The 20,969-nt window shown below is 35.2% G+C and overlaps 2 protein-coding genes and 1 long non-coding RNA gene across 3 annotated transcripts; 1 reads left to right on the forward strand and 2 right to left on the reverse strand.

Annotated features, from left to right (window-relative positions):
- Nucleotides 1–705: 705 nt before the first annotated feature.
- LOC140824789 (uncharacterized) lies at nucleotides 706–2,574 on the reverse strand. The gene is made up of 3 exons (XM_073186339.1): nucleotides 2,202–2,574; nucleotides 1,323–1,535; nucleotides 706–1,225 (listed from the first exon to the last, which is right to left on the reverse strand). The coding sequence occupies exons 2-3, from the start codon at nucleotides 1,404–1,406 to the stop codon at nucleotides 806–808; spliced, it is 504 nt and encodes a 167-aa protein (XP_073042440.1). The 5' UTR covers nucleotides 1,407–1,535; nucleotides 2,202–2,574; the 3' UTR covers nucleotides 706–805.
- A 1,761-nt stretch (nucleotides 2,575–4,335) lies between these two features.
- Nucleotides 4,336–5,838, forward strand: LOC140824790 (uncharacterized). The gene is made up of 2 exons (XR_012116459.1): nucleotides 4,336–4,772; nucleotides 5,174–5,838. It is a non-coding gene; the product is annotated as an uncharacterized lncRNA (long non-coding RNA).
- Nucleotides 5,839–13,931: 8,093 nt separating this feature from the next.
- Nucleotides 13,932–16,105, reverse strand: LOC140824792 (scarecrow-like protein 32). The gene has a single exon (XM_073186340.1). The coding sequence runs from the start codon at nucleotides 15,612–15,614 to the stop codon at nucleotides 14,250–14,252; it is 1,365 nt and encodes a 454-aa protein (XP_073042441.1). The 5' UTR covers nucleotides 15,615–16,105; the 3' UTR covers nucleotides 13,932–14,249.
- Nucleotides 16,106–20,969: the final 4,864 nt, after the last annotated feature.

Here is a 20,969-nt window from a genome sequence, read left to right on the forward strand (position 1 = left end):
TTATGGTGACAAAATCTTGATAAAATATTGTAAATAATGATTTTATAATTTAAAATATAATTTTTTATTAAATAAAAGTTGAGGTTGATCCAGATACGCTTCGAATATCAATAGTGCGCTTGGATCAAATAACTTAGAATCAGAGATTTTTAATATATGGATTTCAAATTCATCTCCTATCAATTTAGCATTAATTATAACGAATTTCGAATAAACTTGATATTGTAGTCATTCGATCGAAAGTACAATATAATCCAACACTACAACGTCTCTGTAATAAATGTCTATCAGGCTATTCAATTACTTCTTTTTTTTTTCTATTTCTTTTATTGTTTGTCAGAACTTTCCCTTTTGGATTATGCTTAATATGATATCCATGCATGATTAATAAGTTAGGAGACGTTTTGATAATGTGTATATATATAGTTGTAACAGTTTTATTACATGATTTCTGGTATTCATCACATAGGCTAAATCTAATAAAAGACCAAGTGTACATTGTCTTTATATGCATGTGACGCATGTGGGACAATACTAATTTCTCGGGATTTCCCATAGATATTTTTGAATCAAGCCAAGATACTTGTCTATGGAATATACAGATAATTTGTTTTACAGACATAGTTCAGTACTCAAAAATTTCGAAAAATGGATCTAGTTTACGGGTTCGTTTCAGACGGAAGAGTAAAATAATAGTAAGAAGAATTGAAGGACAAAATCCCATAATTCCAAGAGAAGTTGAATGACACATTAATCAACATTCACAGAATCAGTTGACGAAAAGGTACAATAATATTCGCAATTTTCAAGCCTTATTCAAGCTTAAGACCTTGAAATGCCAATGGGGATTATCTAATCTTTCTTGATTTGATAAGTTACTCATTTCCAGCCCGGCCCATTTCTTCTGGCTCAACAATTCTTCTCTAGTTGAATTTCTTGTTCTCTTCGAAGAAGAAAAACTCGGCCCGAGATCTGATGCAACAGTCTGCTCAGCAGCTTTAATTTTCTTCTGATTGTAGCTCTTCGGGCCCAACGTCAGCTCAAGATCATTCTCATGATCATCTTCAATCTCTAAAACCCTACATTTTCCTCCCGTGGGTTCTGAAAATATGAACTCCACAGCCCGATTCTCTAGGTTCAGACATTTCCAGGGCCTGTGCCTGTTTTTAGCAATCTCCTTCATCAACATTTTCTGGATTCGATACAGACGATGTAGCTCATTAACCTGGAAAAAAATTTCAACAAATTCAAAAGACTGATTTAATAAAATCCAACTGAGGCCCTGGAATAAAATTCTGCAACCAAAAATCAAGGAAGTAGACCTGATCCCGGAATGTTTCCTCGTGCTTTAGCATCGCCATTTTCATGTATTCCTTGTCGTATGGATTCAGAAACCTTGACTCCATAGCAGATAGAGAAACCAAAAAGCTACTACTACACGAACTCCTAGCTATTTTCTTTCCAAATCGAAATCCTACCTCTGGAAGTAAATCTAGAATATGATATGGAGATCAATCTTGTACTTGGGACAGCACCTGCGGATCAATCAAGAAACACAGGCAGAGAAATTTATGGACAATAAAGAGTAGCGAGAAAGTATCGTGCTAAAAAGTTCATGACAGTGAAAACCCACATGTTTTTTGTACGTCTTCTTTGATTAATTTTATGTGTCATAATGTTTGGGGCATTGATAATTATTTTGCGTGTGAAATATCTGTAAGCGTGGTTTCCTGTCTTTTTCGTAAGAACAGTGTTTCCATTAAAGATCATGTATATATATATGCTGAAATGCATGCTGGCTGGCTCATATATTTTTGTTAATTTTATCATATTATATATTCATTCAAGAACCATATTCACGTACAATATTATTTACCAACACATATGAAAAATAGTTTTCAAAAATTAATGGAGAAAGCATTCACCGAAAAGAAAAGAAAAATATTAATTTCCTAAAAAAGGGTAAGAATAAGAATACCCTAGTTTATTTCCTAAGCATAAATTCAGCAAAAAAAAGATAGTAAATTCTCAATAAATACTGAATTGAGCTAAAACCAAGAACCTTTTTATCTTCCGACAATCATAGTATATCTTTAGTACAAAATCAATCAGAAAAAATAGTTAAAATTAACTAAACATCAATTAACTCGAAGATAAACCTTTTTTAATACCAAATTTGCGGAAAATAAAAATCTTCTTACCTGAATAGAAACAATCACATCTGGAGAAGACAAAGAAGCAAGAAAACATCAGAGATCTATATATATGTTTCGCTATTCGATCTTCAGCTTCAAGCCTTCAACTATATATAATGTTATACACTTGCTGGCTAATATATATATGTGTGGGGGTGAAATATTTGGATATGCAAATTAAGAAACATGGGATTGGAGAAACAATATAATAAATTTGTTTTGGAGACCAGAAATATATCAAAGCAATTGTTTGTTGCAAATGGGAGTTTGGATTTGGTTTAAATGATGGTAAAGAGGGCATGCCAAGCAAATCCCAGTGCCTTTGGCCAATCTGATTCCACTTTGCCAAAGAGATGGCCCCCGACATATCCAGCACTCACCATATACAGGATATTATTAATTATACATTACTGTCACTATTAAAATATTGTGAAAATTATATAATATACTTCTGTATCAGAAAGGCCACTTCAAGAATGAATAAATAAATAAATGAAAGTGCAAGGCATGCCATAGTGAATCACACGTACATGAAAGTTACATGTATAAGCTACGGCGCCTCAGACATCAATAGATGAGATTAAAATAAAATAAAATAAAATAAAATAAATTCATTCAAATTAATTAAAGAAAACTTTATAAATTTATCAAGCAATATTTTAGGTTTTGGTCAATTATATAAGTATTAATAGTTTGATTTTAGTGTAGTGACTTTGATTTTTTATTTTTATTGTTATCTCTTAGCATATTTTATCAAGAGTATTGAGATGACATTGAAAATTTCTTATATTAATACCGAAAAATATTGACTGCTTTTAGTTTTAGTCACGTCAGTAATTAGACCAAAATAGTCAGAAATTAAAAATTATTATACAAGACCAAAAGTTTGACAACTTAATTGACTAAAACTCAAAATTATACAAATAAGTAAACCAAAAAATTATTTTTCTAATTAATTTAATAAATTACTTCTTCCAAAACTAAGGTTGTTTGTGTTCGAGATTCAACTAATACGATGTAATTGATTTTTATCGTCCTTTTTGCTAATTATGTGTCGTAAAGAGCGAGAATATATAATAAAACGATCTGATACATTAATAGATTAGATAATAGAGTTTATCAAATTTGTATACGATTTGGCAGTTATCAATCAGTTTACTTTTGGAAAGAAATAATTTTCTACTTCACTTAATGATTAATGTTTTGTTAGTTTTTTTTTTATTATTATTATAAAATAAAAACCCATATTTTATGATGTTTTGTTAATTTCTTGCTTTTGATTTCAAATACATTTCTAGTGAATATTTATGTTATTTATTGATTTTTTTTAAAAAAATATTACAATTTTGGTCATTTACGTTTTTTTTTCAAGTTTGATTTTCGATCTATATCATCAAATTTTAATTTTAGTTACATGTCATTCATTTTTTGCAACTTATATCCATTTTCATCTAGAGTGTTGATGTGACACTATTCGTATCGGTATCATATTAGTATCGTGTCGGAAAAATGTCTAAATTTTTTTTTAAAAAAAGATAGGATACTAAAATTGAAATTTTAAGACAAACCAAAATAGAAAAAAGAGATCTACACATAATAAAAATGAAAATTTTCCTTTCTTTAAGGAAATACCTTTACAAGCTAGCAATCTCGTCCTAGATATACAGTAGGGTATAGGTTGGTATATGAGATAAGAAAGATTGAGAAATAATCCTTATTATCCCATGTTTGATATTTTTTTAGAAAGCCCGTGATATTCATATGTACCAAACTATGCCTAGATGTCATGTTAAGAATATGCTAAGCGACACATCTGGTCTAACAGAAATTATTATGATATTAATATACAATATATAAAAATGTAAAAAATATTTATTAATTACATATATATATTTGTAAAAAAAATTAAAATTTTCTGGTCAACCAAACCCAACCATATCTCTATCATTTTTTTCATTCAGTATCATGTCTAATCCGACATGACTCAAACCCGAAAATCCCTCACTCAAATCTGATTTTTTTTTAGTCAAATATTATTAGATAGACGGATCAGATCCAATTTTGACACCCCCAATCGTGATGAAATCATTCTCCCTCTAAAATTGATTTCTCCGTCAAGTAATTAGTACTGTAAGGCAGCGTTTGGTACAAGTGATAGGATTACTGAATGATTAGCAGTGAAATGATTAAAAAAATGATTATTCCCAAATTTTTAATCTTCTCTGAAATCCTTGTTGCGTTTGGTTTGCTTTATAACGGGCCTGATTAACTACTCCACAAATTATTTTTACCGAGACTACCCTTTCAATTTTTTGTTCAATTATTACATCCCGCCCAACTTTTGTTCGCTATCCTCACATCTCCTTCCACCCCTGTCCTCCACAAGCATTTCTTCGAAGAAAACCCTCGGCCACATCTAGGTAACAAGTTCTGAAAATATTTCCGAATTCATCCCGAGAACGTGCGGATCTTGAATTTTTGGAGGTGACTCTTAAATCCGACGGCTTGAAAGCTGGAGTTCGCTAGTTCGTCTTCCATCGGAGTAGCCACACAAATTAACAGATCCCTTATTGTGTGGTGAGAAATTTCGATCTCCAACCTGCAGATTGTCCGATAATGTGATTTTCTCTGTGAAAATTTAATTGTTTCTGTTTTGCACAAATAATTTGTAATTTTTTTTCCGATTTTGAAGACATTTCTTTACAAATACAATTGATAAATTTATTAAAAACGAAATTTGTGGCAAGTTGTACAGTTGGATGTGAACTGATTATAGACCAACGATTTGTCTTCTTTTCGTGCTAATAGGATTGAATTTCCATTATCCCTGTCCCGCATGAGAAATATTATACTACCTCTGTGTTGTACAAATTTTGTACTACCTTCCAAATTATTAGTTGTTTAAAACTTTATTTCAACAACATGTACGTAGCAATGTTACTAAGTTGAAATTTAATTCAATCAATATGTTGACATAGCTTTCATGGATGTGAAGACACCACCACAATGCGAGTGCGGCAATGGGTTAATGCTTCTACGTCAAGCTGGTCAATACTCAACCCGACCGGGGCAATATTACTTTATATGTCCCGCCGGTTTGAAACATCGTAACCGTTTCTTTTGGTACGATGACTCTAATGTCGAAAATGTTTATGGGAGCAATGAATCGTCATTGAAAAATGAAATGGGTTCGAATTCATCCCGAAATCTCTCTTCTCCTCTAACATTTCGCAGGCAGCCACAAGCATGCAATGCAGCTTGTAGTTCACAATGTTCTACTGTGAAGAATGCAGACACCAATGAGACGAAACAACATGTGAAAAAGGAGTCGGGTATGGCATCGACCACATCCGAGCCACCGACTTTTGAAGTGGAACCCAAACCTTTATCTATGGAAGAAGTTTGCTGTTGTTTTGGGTGTTTTTCCCTATTACTGTGTGTCATGATGTTTTTTCTGCTTCTTACTATTATTTATAAGTAAGTAATCTGTTGTGTCTAGGTTTAATTGTTATGTAACATGTGTGTGCGAAATGGACAAGACGTTGATTTTATAAATCGTATGTCTTGTTGATCTAATGTTGTCAATATTTTGTTGTGGCATGTACAAGTATTTGTTTGTGTTATTTAGTTCTTCTTTCACTCAATTACTCGAACTACTATACTTCATATTATTGAAGATCTTGATGTTGCTTTCTAATTTCGATTCCACTGCCCCATTACGTTAGTCTTGAAGCAAAGGTAAGAAATGAGTACACCCATGGACAGTATGCATTGAAGCAAAGGTAAGAAATGAGTAATATACGATATAGGTAATTTTCAGTAGTTTACATTTTTAGGAAAAATTGATTAAACTGAAATGTATGACAGCTTCTACATGATTTCACACTTGTGGTGTTTCGTTACAAACAGGTAGGACGATTTATGAGATGAGCTTTGAATTCACTTGTTACGCATACTTTATTATTTCGTGTCTCCCTATGGTTGTCTGCTATCTTTAATGTCCTTCACATATGTATAATGACCCTCTATGTCTAGAGTTTGACCTATTTTGCCTGTAATTGCCAATCAATTAATGTTGAGATCTTGTAGGATATGACATTTATTTTGTTAGCTTCGTGTGTAATAAATGCATGTTCATGTCTACTTAAGTGGATGGTGAAGCAAGAACCGTTGCAAAGCAAACTGAAGAAAATACCAGTGAAGTTTCTGAAGGCCGAAAAAATGTCTGTTACTCTCCCTACTTACTCCGAAGCTTCTGTTACGAGCAAGTACAAAATACCAGTGGTGTCCCTCGTATCAGACGAAGAAAAAGATGATGGTGAGCAACTTGCAGAAGCCTCGAAGACCCGGAAAAAGGTTTGTACTGCTCCTACACTACCGGTGAAGAAATCAGTTGGTAGTACAATGAGTTTTGACCGTGACTCCCACAAGTACTACGAAGAAATAATGAAGCATTTGGCGTCCAACAAACGTGGCTGTACTGAAGCAATTAGCTCGAAGAAGAAGCGTATTGCAACTACGAACTGTGTACCGGTGGTCATGATCGAAACATCGGATGACTCAAGTGGCTGAAATTGTTAATTTCATGCGTAACTGCTGCGGTCTTGCAACGAACCTCTTTTTTGTTTTGGATTGTATTATAGTTGTTTAAATATGTACTCCGTGGTTTTGTTTGCAAGACTAGGTGGCTTAGCTGGTGTGGCAAAATGTGTTGTGCGTGCAGTATGCGTAGTATGTTATGTGTAAGCACTCTTAAAAGTTTATGAATTTATGTTGTCCAGATTCGTACGGAATTTAATTTAACGTAACAAACACATTTGCCAATCGAAACTTAAATGGTCGAAGCAGTAGTGCATGGTTACGAAATATTCGTAAAAAAATGCCGTGTAATGTGCCCCTTTTGATTGCACATAAATTCAAAACTCGTACGTTGTAGTGTGCATATTTTACATTAGTATCGAAACGTTTAACAAATTCTAGTGTGCATATTTTAGTGTGCATATTTTGATTGCACATAATATCGAAACGTTTAACAAATTCTAGTGTGCATATTTTACATTAGTAACCAGATTCTTCAACCCAAACCAAACTTAACAATACGAAATTCATCACAATTTAACACTGCAAAACCAACAAGTCTACAAAATACACATAAAGTTGTACACGCACAGCAGTTCTTCACTTGCCAAAATCTCAGTGCATGTAAATGTAATAGTAGCCCAAAAGTGCAGCAAGCAAACGGGTAGCAGCTACATCATTTTAGCAACCGTCGCGCTAAGCTCAATCTTCCTGATTCACCCAAACGCAAAAACAATGCCAACTTAGCAGGGTTGTCCACCAATAACTCAATCACAGTAACTTTCTCGTCTTCGCTGAACTCTGTAATTTTTTCCATTACCTTCAACACACTTTCTTGTGCAGTGCGCATCTTCTCATCTTCTGAATCTTTCTCTTTTGCCAATTGATTGATCAACTCCGTCATTGTATCTTTTGTGATCAAAGCGAAATTATTTATGGCCTCTACTATGGCATCATCGTCAACATCCACCTGCTTCCGTTTCTTCCCCTTCGACTTTGATGTAGAAGTTTGGCGAGACGATGGTGTTAGAGACGCAGACATTGACTCAGCACCTCCCTCGTCAGTAGAAAACAAATCCTCGACGGTCATACCTATATTGTTTGGCATTTCAGGTGGCATTGTGAGGACCTCGTGTACTGCTGCAGAGAAATGTTCAGCTCTGTCTCCGATAGCCCGATCGTTACCAAATATTTCGCACCAGTCATGGTAATACACCCACCTTTTGTGTCTCACTGAGCGCGCATTACTGTCTGCCTAATATTGTAACAAACAAAACATTGAGATGCGACACCATTCGGGCAGCACATAATTGGAGAACATGTAGGACAAGAACAATACCTTAATTAGTCCGTCCCATACGTCGTTCGAGGCTTCAACTGTCCTCTCTGTGTCGTTCCATCCAACACCACTTTTACTTAATATTGTTACTAAAGATCCATACAATTTCTTCCAAACGTGTACCTTGGAGTTAATGTGTGGGTTGCCACGTAAGTTAGTTTCAGGGAATGACACTTTCATACGATTTTCAAGAAAAGATAAGTAGCCTGGCCGAAATCCATTGCCGCTCTTCCAACCTTCTGCACAAGCTTCTTTGAGTGCTTGTATCAAACACTCTTCTTCACGTTCACTCCAAGTACGTCTCGTCTTATCAGCTTTTCTGGCTTTGCCAACAAAACTCTCCAAAGTTGCTCCACTTTCCATAACTAGGAAATCGACACTGTTGGTGTACTACTCCTGCAAATAAAACAACCCACTAGTTATGGATGTCAACGAGAGGATACATTTAAATGACAAACACATGTTTTAATAAGGATAATGAAATTTAATAAACGAACAATGCATGAAACCAAAATAACGTAAATTGCAATCAATTTCTCAACATTTAAAAAGTCATGAACATCAAATGACACAACACAAGTACATGTCCTTAGAAGGTCAAACAACATAAGTACAATAATCCGATTGTTTTAGTTAAAATTGTTCCACATCGACATTGCGAGGTTCTCCCTCCACGTGTCCCACTCCTCCGATGATTCGAAGACGTTGATGAAATCATCTTGTGTGTCATTGGCCGGACTCACTACATCATCGTTCAGTTCCTCAATTGGATCTTCGGGCATTTCAGACCGGATGAAGTTATGCAACAACATACATGCCATTATTATTCGGTTTTGAGTCTTCAATGGATAGAATGAAGGACTTCGAAGTATGGCCCATCGTTTTTTCAACAAGCCAAATGCTCTTTCGATTACGTTTCATGCTTGTGCGTGTCTCCAATTAAATAACTCCTTATAATTTTGTGGGCCATTTGCACGGTTTCCCCAAGCATCCCTATGATATCGTACTCGTCTGTACGGAGTCAAGCATCCCTCAACATTGGCATACCCATTGTCACATAAGTAATAACAACCTGGAAATATTAAGTTTGCAAACAAAATTAAAAAGAAGAAGAAAAGCAATGTTTAAAAGTAAAGACTCAGTTTTAACAGAACCTCGTGGAATTTTCATTGTGTCATCACGAGTCAATGCATCTTTAAGAACTCTAGCATCTGCTGCAGATCCCTCCCACCCGGTAAGTGCATATATGAACTTCATGTCGTGGTCGCAAACACCAAGAACGTTCACTGCAATAGTACCTTTTCTTGTTCTATATCGGGCCTTCTCCTTGGTTGGTACATGTACACTTACATACGTTCCGTCCAGAGCACCGAGACAGCCCTGTACAATTTAAGCATAATACGTACATATTAATGTCAGTATCACCATCTTTGTACATGATTAATTAAAAGGTTTACTTTATAGTAATGGTTAACAAGAACTTGACCTTACCTTGAACCATTTCCAAGATTCGTTAGTGCAAGCATCATCAACAGGGGATGGTTTAACCAGTAGTATAGGATGTAACATCAGCATTGCACGGAGCACTTGATGGAAATGGGTGCTGATAGTATGCCCACTACGTATGTAGTCATGACCAACAAGTCGATTTTTCTTGTGATGAGCCAATATAGACAGAAACATTGTCACCTTTTCTTCAATACGAACATATGAGGAGTCGACTAGTCCTCCGACATTCGTCAGCAAGTAACACAGTCGTGCAAACGCATTTCTATTCATTCGCAAGTTCACAACACACTGAACATCTCCTATTTCAATAATACGGTGCAAATGGGTCATTTGCACATTCATTCTTTCTGTCATGCTGTAGGTGATTGTTGTTGAACGCGTGTGGCACAGTCGTTTGGAACGTAACTTCATTCTTTGTCGTCTCAGGATTAACAAAATTAAAAAGGAGCCACACATGATTTGGTGAAGCATCAGAAGAAGTTGAATGCGTGTACGCATAATTGTCATCTAGTGAAGATACTTGATAAGAAATTTTAATTGCAAATGTGGTCGAAAATGAGTTTACAAATACACAATAGAACCTCATATGTTGTACAGGAAGACAATACTGTTAAGTGGAGGACCTAATTCCTTTTCTCATGTCTGATCACAGTAACAAAAAATAAATTAAATTATAAATTAGAACAAAGTATGAACCGCAATGTCTTCTGAGTTAGTTGACAAATTTAAATTCAATTTCTCTTTTGAAAAGTAATTAAGTAACAGTGACGACAAGGAGTAAGGAGGTAGGCAGAAGCATATCATGCAAAGGCAATAAACAACGCTTTACTCTAAGAAAGAGTAGAGAAACAAAAAACAAGACACGATTGAATTAAACTATTTCCACCCAAAATAGAAAACAACATATTGTACGCATGAAACAAAAAAGAAACAAAGGTTAATTAACGCCACAGTGCACGATTCCTCCACATTCTGAAAAAAATTCGCACAATAGATCCGAAAATTTAACCTTAAAAAACGCAGGTAACACAACAGCTTAATCAAATTGAAGTGTAAGGCAAAGAATTTAAACACTTAAACATGTTTTTCGAAGATTTCATCGCAGACATGAAAAAACCTAACCTGCACTCGAGGGTTCCTTCGTACGAAATTCTACAGCTGCTCGAAGACTTTTGTGTGTAATAAATGTTTGAAGAAAGGGTATTAAAGGAAATAACACCTTGGATAGAAAGCAGGACAATTTATAATGGGCTGTGGCATGGGTTAAATTTAACCAGGCTTCTCCAACATAATCCATTGGAAATGTGATTGGGTTGGTTTAATTAAAATTCAACCAAACACTGGATAAGGCTGGACAAAGTACCACAACCCTAGCTAATCCTGCATACCAAACGCAGTGTAAAGATGTTGTTTTCCTCATTTACCCTTGCTAGGGAGTAGGGGCTACATTCCCAATGCAGAGGAACTGAGCGTGGCTGAGGGCTCCGTTTTCGAACTCAATCACCACATAATTCCTTCATCTTCAACCATTTTGTTAATCATTTCTTCTTTGATAAATTAAATTAATTGTGCTGCTAAATACTAAAAAAAGGGTTTGTTTCACTGTCTGCATGGGCAATGAACGGCCCGGATCACTCCACATGAGTGATCCGGGCTCACCTCCATGTAAAAAAAAAAATTGATTCGGAAAAATCCGAGCCGTTGGATCGACCTTTGCGGACAGTGCCCACAGAAGTAGGATCGAGTGAACCCTGAGGAACCCTAAAACGAATTATGTATGATAATAAAATATAAAAAGGATTCGAAAAGGGGTTTTTCTATATAGATATATAATACACACACTGACACACACATACACATGATTGAAGCTTCTGAAATTCTTTAAAAAATCCATGAAGGAACAAATGCTGACACGGGTGCATGCTCTATTGCAAGTTGGAACATGGTTCTTGATCCACGAGTAATGAAAATTGGATTTAATTGTCAAACATTTGCTTTTTAGTGCATTTATTTTCATGTTTTACGAATTAAGAAAAGGATATATACACAGTGATTTTCATGTTTTACTATTAAGAAAAGGATATATACACAGTAAAGTTATATTCTACCATCGTTATTGTCTTCTCGGAAGAGAAATTTTTTAAAATAATTTTAGTCAACTATTTATTTAAAAAAATGACTTTCTTGGAGCTATTACATCTTTGTAAATAGATTCACAAGTTTTGACGAGCTTAAAATTAAGTGATTTTAGAAAAATCCCATACAATATTTGAATATTTTTTCAATCTAAAATCAGCTTATAGACTGCAGGACCAAAAACATTATTTCTATTATTTTGTGTCCCTAATTTTCATATTGTTGCAGTCAATAGGGTAACTTGATTAATTTTTGAACGAACTTTTTATAAATAATAATAAGGTGTATATCATATAATAAGATTTAAATATAAAATAATTAATATCGTAACCCCTTGATTGTCTACAGCATGCCACACCGTAGGCTTCTCCCACCGCAGCAAATTTTCAAACAGATTATACAATTTGAGCCGTCAAAATCCAGTGGACCCATCGCTCGACGAGCAATATGCGGGCCAATTAGAGAATGTGCCCAAGAAAAGTTGGCCCAACAATTGCCATTGATGTGGACCCAACACCACCAACAAAATGGATCATGTCCGGCTCAAGAGAGAAACCCAGTTCCTAGTAGGCCACTAAACAGTGATTCAACATATATTCTACATTTTGAAACCAAGTCAAATTGGGCCCCTTTATTATAATGAAACCAACAAGCAAAAAGCACTAATGCCAGCAAAGATCAATGCACGATATAGTAGAGTTGTAATTCACGATTTCTACTTCATAAACCTTCAAAATGGAAAAGGCCTGTTCACATCGGACCAGGTTTTGTTCAGGGATCGAAGGTCCAGGCTCACCGTGAATACTTGGGACAAAAGGCCACTCACTTTCAACAATGCTTTTGTTGAGGCTATAACTAAGTCGAGTCGGGTCAAAGTCAAGATTAGGTGAAACGGAAATATTCGCTTCGATTGTGGAAGCTTTAACTCATCATAATAGAATACTTGTATTGATAGTGTTCTGTTAGAAATAAAATTTTAAATTTGTTAGTTTCTCATTCATCTACGTAAGCATACGAAATAAAATACCAATGCGAAACACAAGAGACGAGATATTTCGAGAGAAAAAGATAACTCATCCCTTTTATTTCAAGATATTGTGATCAATCTTTTTCTCTTTGAATAACTATCGTTATATTTCAAACGTTTTTATGGCTAGCTCATAATACTTTAATACTTTAAATGTTGTGATACCCCGGATAGGAGATAGGTCCGGCCCACTCTTGATAGCTCAGGTGGATTTGGTTTCAGCATTCAAAAAGTCCAGGAAGGTCATCTACATATCTGAGTCCGTTGGGAGATTTCCTCATTCATACAAAGCTGGTGAGAGTCTTCAGGTGTCATTCAGGCCGATCTCCCAACCCTCGTAATCTCGTCAATCAGAAAGAGGTAGCCGACCTCCCATCACGAACCGAGCCGACCTCCCAGATTAGGGTGACGTATCGATTGGGAATGTCTCTGTCGAGCTCCCACTGGATCAAACTATAGACACACTCCTGCTTAGGAGAGCTCCCACTTAGACATTAACGGGTAGCCCACAAAAAATAAAGTCCGCGAAGGTTAATCTAATCTCGTCCAAGATTATGAGAATTTAGACTCACCAAATCAGAACTTTATTCTTCTCCTATAAATATCAGGTTTCATTTATTATTTATTAATTAATATACTCACATTGTACACACAAAATATTCTATATGTTTTCTATATTCTGACTTGAGTATCGGAAGGACTACGCAGAAACAACCTTCCGACCTCTTCTACCATTCTTGTTTATGCTTTCAGATTTCGTAGGTCCGATCCGTGATCTCCAAATGAAAATCCAACCTACTAGCTATCATCTCGGATTTCTGCAATCATGTTGTGTTTTTTTTTTTTTTTGAAGAAGTCATTTGTGACAAATCTGAATAACTCACCCGCGCTAGAGTTTATGCATGGTGAATTTCACGAAAAAATCATTTGTGACTCAAACCATCTTTTTATCGTACACAACTAATGTTACAATATTATTTTTCAGTGTTTTTATGAAATAACTAAGAGTGAAAATAAGGACCAACTTACTAAATGAAAAATGCAACTTAGACTATACATGACTAAAAAGTTGAAATGAGCAAATTACAATATCAAATTTTAGAATTTTCATGGAAATGTTCTTTATTATTTTAAATAAGAAACGTTAAAATTAAATATATAATTCATGAAAAGTTTAAGATAGAAATTGTAACTTAAATAATAGTAATAAAGTAAATCATAACTCAAGCTTTGTGCATGTGAATAAGCTTGAAGCCTATATAGCTACTCTGTCTCAATCACCACAACCAAATTAACTCGGCTCGAATGCTGACGCTGGAGCTTTTCGGGCCCTACAGGGAGATCGTAACTATGAAGCATGGTACTAGTTCGAATGATTTTCTATCCATGACTAAGAATCACAATCAAGATATTGATCTAGGAAGAAAATAGTGTAATAAAATTCCCCACAATACGATGGACACCATCAAATTACAGGCAACCAAGCAGTAGCGAAAACTACATTGTGTCCTTTCCATGTAAGCACGACATCTTCTTCTTCTTTCTTTACTCCCCAACCAGCTGCATGCTCGTCCAACATACTCTTCACCTCTAAAATCGCATCTTCGCTGAATCCTACACCTCGAAAACTAGCATCGTGCATTCTTTGCACCCATTTGCTCTTTGGTTCAAGCCTCTCAACTCTCTGAGGTCCCTCGTTCGAAATCACGTTCTCTATTTTCCAATAAATGTCCGCTTCATACCACTGTCTCTGCTTGCTTCCCCGCGGAAGAAAAGTGTCCATTGTATCATAGGGTATCCATAGATAATTGTAAGCCGATCTTAATCTGTACACTAGGCTGCTTGATGTGAAATCTGCATCTTCATCGACTAATATGACGATTGTCGGCTCCAAACCACGTATGGACTCGAGAAACATGGTTCGAAGTGACAGCCTGGACGAGGTTCGGATCGAAATTTGAGGTGGATTCGGAATATTTGATAGGGTCTCTTCTGGGATGTAGTGAAGCATCATGTGACAATTTATCACTAGTGCCTCGCCATTTTGAGCACGTACAAAATGTTGCAGTTTGAGTTCCTCGATCAAAGAAGAGAACCCATTTTTAGAACTCGAAGGAATGACTCTAAAGTCCATTATGATCTTGCGGGATCTTGCGAAATTAATTAATTTCAGGCCTAGTTCCTCGTAAGAGAGATCTAACATTGGTGGGAAATCTTCCATGGTACCGGCTACCGTAAGCTTGATCAGCGGAGGTGGGTCGAGCCGCGTGGACATGGAATCAATAAGGGTAGGAATTTGCATGCAATGTGTTAAACTCAAGTCCACTATGTGAACCACAGAGTAACCTTCGACAGCTTCCAGAACCGCCGCATTAGCGGCCGTAAAACCGAACCTGTGCCATGGAGTCAAGTCCACGAATCCCGCGAGCTCGATGATAGAGAATTTATGATTGTTCATGGCCAGATCATTTGCCTGTACATTAGCCATGGCGGTGAGCAATTTGCAGGTTCCAATCTTGGCGGCGCGTGCGATGAGGGCTCGGAGGAAACCGCAAGTCAGCCGCTGATTCGAGTCCCCGTCCGGAGGAGCAATATTGTTGAGAACCCACAATATTTGTTGAGCAAGAGTCGCGTCATTGTTTTCCAGGGCGTTTGCGCAGTGAATCAGCAACTGTTCCATGCAATTCGCATCCCCGAAATTTCCCACCGATTTCGGCGTCGGGAATCCTGGCCAGAGCCGGGTCCCGAAAAGCTGGTTCTTATTCATTGGAAGAGATGGAAATGGAGAAATTTGATTCAATGGGGGTAATGTTTCAGTGAATTGCACCATTGGGGATAAATTAAAACCAGCAAATAATTGTTATGACAGGAAAAGAAAGAATATTTATATATACGATGAAAAATGATTTGGAGGAACAAGAAGAAAATTCATAAAACCGAAAGAGGGACAGAAAGAGAGAAAGGGACTATACTGGAAGTGATACCTGACAATTAGGAATTGCTAAACGATCCATATATTATGTCTTATTTTGAAGGAAAATTCTGCAAATGAATCAGTTGGAAATCGACTGTTCAACTTTTCCAAAAAGGGGTTAAAATTATTTCCTTTTGTGTGTTCAAAGGGATCTGTTGAAGGGAAATTGAAGATCTCTCGTGTCCTAGAAAATCTTAGTTTAAAGTAAGTTTAGGGAAAATAAACTCCTTTTAGCCGACTTTTTCACCATATAGTGACTGATTCAAGAAATAAAAGAGGGGACTTTCTTTCAAAGCTAGTACGTTCGTTCATAAAAACCAGATGAAAGGGAAAGATTAAACTTAGAAAATGATGTAATATAGAGAAGAAGGGGTGTGGCTTGGTGGGTGCGCGACGGAGAAAGGAGGAGCGGCCAAGAAAAGACGAACTTTTTAAAATATAAATTTTGTTATTTCTGATTTCAAGAATTAAATACTTACATTTATGGTCTAGATCAAGTCATTATCAACATACAGCATGTTCTTATAAGTAGGGTTTTGTTTCTTTTGATATTTTGAATATTTATGTTGGTCATTAATACATGCATCATGTGTGTGAAAATATTAATCAAGTACTTATTTAATTATCAGTAACTTTTATTGAAATTATTATTATTTTAAAAATAAGAATTACAAATAAAAGCAGTAATTAGACATCTCCAAAATCAATTACCCTCTTTATATATGTATACTTTTTTAAGAAATAACATATATTTTGAAATTTTTATTTTAGGAGGCAAGATTAATTCCACTAGGCGTAGGTTTTGGTAACATGTGAGGTGGCCGGCCAGGCATCAGTATTTGTCAACATATGGGACTTGTAATTTGTCACGTAACAGTGAAGGCTGGACGCAGTAAAGCTTTGGCTTACTCACGAGCTATGTGTATAGACTCATGATGCGCAAATCATTTTTGTTGAGGGTTACAAATCCTTATAATAGAAAAATTCCGCTGCTAACTTCACCTACTTCAAGAATTCCTCTATATTTGTGTCATATATATTCTCTGGGTGAAGTGGGGACAAACTGTTAATAAACACTTCAGCACCGCAACATTATTTATACCCTTTTGATGTGGCTATGATTTTTGTGTCTATGGACTTGTTTATTTGATTTCATACAATTAGTTTGAATCATATGTCAGAAATATTTAAACGTACGTAGATGGAATTATCGAGGGGAGGACCCAAGCTTTTTTTTACGAGGGTAGTTATTAAAAGACTGGACGAAATTACGTTACGAAACCAATCTTGTTCACAACTAAGATGACACTAATATAGTGGATGTACAATTTCGATATGCTTCATTGTACTCAATAGGTGGATGATATATATCTTAGCGGTGTGCATAGAGTTGAACATGATTAGTTGACATCATATCAAAATTATATATGTGTGTGTGCCTAGCTATATGTGTTTATATTTGCGTGCGCTCTTTTGGTTTGTCATGGTAAAGTATATGATACACCAACATGTACTATCTGTTAGTAAAAAAATAAGATTAGATACACAAAAGACATGAAAAATATATGTGAGATTCAAATGTATATCCACGGGTTTACTCTACGAATGGGATGATTTATCCGAAGAGTAAACTATATAATAGACACATATAGATTAAGGGAATAAAAAGAATCTCCCAAAATTTTTATTTGTTTGGCTAGTTGCCACACAAACTAAAGTTTATGACCCATTTTACACACTTTGAGACAATAGATAAGCATGTGAACCCTAAAGGTGACATAATACGTAATTAAATAGTGTAGAAATGTTGTATCTCCAACAACAGTGAGAGTGAGGAAGTAAAATTAAATAGACGGGGAATAGTTGCATGTTAGGTTTTCGCAATCCAGGGACCCTCGGATGACTCAATACGCAGCCAAATATTTGTGCTGCATGCAATCAACATTAGCGCAAGGAAAGGTCTTTTTCCATGTCAATTTAACAATTCATGAGGGCGAGCCTCTGATTCAGGAATTTCATACTCCTTTTAATATTGACAAATGACAAGTATTTCCTACTTGCAGGAATGTACCCCACACACACACACACACACACACACACACACACATATATATATATATATCACCTCACGAGTGGATACTGTGGTGAACCAATAGATGGGTGACATCTTATTGGTGGACACGATGGTGAACAACCTATCAAACCTATATTTTAATTTGATTGTGGCAGAAAAAACTCTGTGCATGTGTATATCCAGGCCACTAGCTAGCAGCAGCACAACCAAGTACAAATATCCAAAAATGTGCATAAAAAACTTATCCAGTGATATCCACCAGACAAATGAAAGAAACCTGGCATGTAAGCGACGGAAGAGAAATTGCAAATGTGGAGTAACATGTGAAGATCACACTCCATATATTGGATCATTCAAACGGGTCCATATGCGATCCTTTTTTATCATTCTCTGTTTGGATCTTTTCGCACCTCCGCATGTGACACTCTCTCCTTTTTCTTTTTAATCTTTTGTTCTATTTTATTTTGTTTCATCTACTGATACGTAAGTTTTAGATTAAATATGTCGTCGCCCCGCCTTCCACCCCCACATCGAAAATAGAAAAATATTCGATCATTGTTAGTTATTTTTTTATTGGAGTACTGACATGAGGCAATTTCTAATATCATGTTAATAATAGGTGTCGTCGTGTCAACACTAAAATGAAAAAAGACTAAAAGTGGAGGGAAAACATTTTATTGTATTAAAAAGACAAAAAAAAAAAAAAACAGCTCTATATATTATTAATGCGATCTCCGGCATCTTCAATTTGTTCTAAATTCATTTAAAATTCTCGGGATATATAGAATTACAAAAATTTGATTAAAATAATTCGGGTAAATATTATATTAAAATTCATAATTATATATTCTATTAATTTAAAAATAACTTGACTCACTTCGTTGTCTTATCTTGTCCTTAATATATAAATGGTCCAAATTTATAAAAAATTAAGATTTAATTAAATTGATGAGTATGTAATGAATATTAATTAGAAGAATCTTGAAGTAAGCATATAGGGGGAATCAAGTGAAGACAAGGGAGTTGAATTTTAATTTAGTACTAAAGCGATGACTCTGAGGAATTCAAATGCAAGAGGACATATTTGTGTGAAAAACAGATTGGGGATTCTTAATTATTTTGGAATTTTTTGTTTAGGGAAATTCTCGACAATACAATAAAATTCGGGAAAATGCCAAAATTATTTAATTTGAGCTAATTTAATTCCTCAAAATACACAAAACGAAGAGCATCAACACTGGAAATGAACAGATAATCACGTGCTTAATTTACTAACATTTAGAGAGCAAGAATTTATATCGATGCTTTAATGCAAATATCGGGAATTGTACGCCATTCTATTTAATCATGTCCCAATATTGAGGACTATTTGAGTTTAAATTTAAATTCTCATTTTTTTGTCTAAAATTAGTAGTTTATCTATATATCTATACAATATTATTAAGTATGAGACATTTAGAGTAACTAGTTTTTGGTGTCATGATCTGTTTTAATAATTATATATATTAATAAAGTGTTAAAACTTTGAATCAAGTCTCATGTGGCTCAGCTAATAAAGTCTTTATTTTCAAGTATCAAGTTGTAGGTTCAATTCTTATTATGGTCTTTTTTCATATCTTTTTCTTATTTATTATTTTAATAAAAATTACACTATAGTCCATCACTATTTCTTATAATTACATTTTGATTATCATTTAAATATAAATCAAATTAATTACAAAAAAACATTGTACGCGTCCATCGATGTACTAGTAGTTAATAATGCATTGGCTTCCTTGATTATGGTCTTTGCTAGCTAATAATTTCTCCTTTTGAAGAAAAAATAACAAGGGTCATTTTACATGTACAAATTTGGTTACACGTTAAGTTATAAAGTGTATTTGAAATTTAGAAAAAAAAAATATTATATATATTTTTGAAAAGATTTTTTCCAAATAAATTACATGTATAATTTTATAATTTCAAGTTCATTTTATAAGACTAAATCGTAACTCAATTTGTATATATAGCATTTTCCAGAAAATAATATATGTCAAACAAAACTAAACTAAGACTCGCTTAAAATTATGCGTCCTCCAGATCGATCTTTATGAACCTCTAAAAGTAAGGAGGGTCTTGGCTTTTCAATCTTATTTACATCCAATTTGTATTGATCTTACTATATTTTACGGACCCAAACAATTAAGTGTAAATAACATCTATCATGAATAATCAAATTGAATTAATTATATCGTCATTCAAAACGTTGCTAAAACGATTTCTAAACCGACTGTTAAAAACGTTGCTGAACCGATTTCTGTGATGAATTAAATAACAATGCTAAAATTACAGCCGCACTCAAATTGCAATGGTTTTGAAAAATCATTGCTGATATTAGCGACGATTTATATAAATCATAGCTATTTTAGCAACAATTATTAAAAACTGTGGCAAAATATTCCCACGATTTTTCTTAAACATCATTAAAAATAGTTAAGGTTTAGTAAAACCATAGCTAATTTGAGCAACGGTTAAATAACTAACCTTGATTATGGACCAATCTAAACGATCATAAGAAACATCAAAAGTGTTAATATATCACAATATAGACAAACCCAAATAATTGTAATTTGTACGTACATAGTTGTTTCCCAAAATAAATCATTTAGTGTCAACAAAATATTGTACGAACATCACCCAAACATAGATATACCAAAAGACTCACTAAAATAATGTCTCATCGGGAGCCTGAGTCTCATCGTCATTTGAGAAGTCGACGTCTTCTTCGTCCTACCGTGGATACTAAATGCCAGCTGATACGCCACTGCGACTGGCGGAACTGTGGGAGCCACAAGCACATGAGGGACCCTGATCGTCGTAGCTGGCAAATGCGCCGGACCCGTCCCGTTTGAGAGCTCTAATACTCTAATAGCTGCCGTGTGGGGTCTGGGTCGGTGCTCCGCGTGCCATCCCAACAACGAGTAGTCAAACCGTCCCCTCCAATTACGAAATACATGACATCATAGTCTCGCACTCTGACTGTGCGCAATCGTGCCCCTGTGTGGCTGCAGCCATAGCAAATGCAATCTGTACAGCCGTCGTCGTCGCGCATCAGCCCTGCTCATGGCTTCCTCCTCCTGCTGCGTGGAATCTTGCCT

Source organism: Primulina eburnea, chromosome 2 (assembly GCF_022965805.1).
Source record: "Primulina eburnea isolate SZY01 chromosome 2, ASM2296580v1, whole genome shotgun sequence".
NCBI lineage: Eukaryota > Viridiplantae > Streptophyta > Magnoliopsida > Lamiales > Gesneriaceae > Primulina > Primulina eburnea.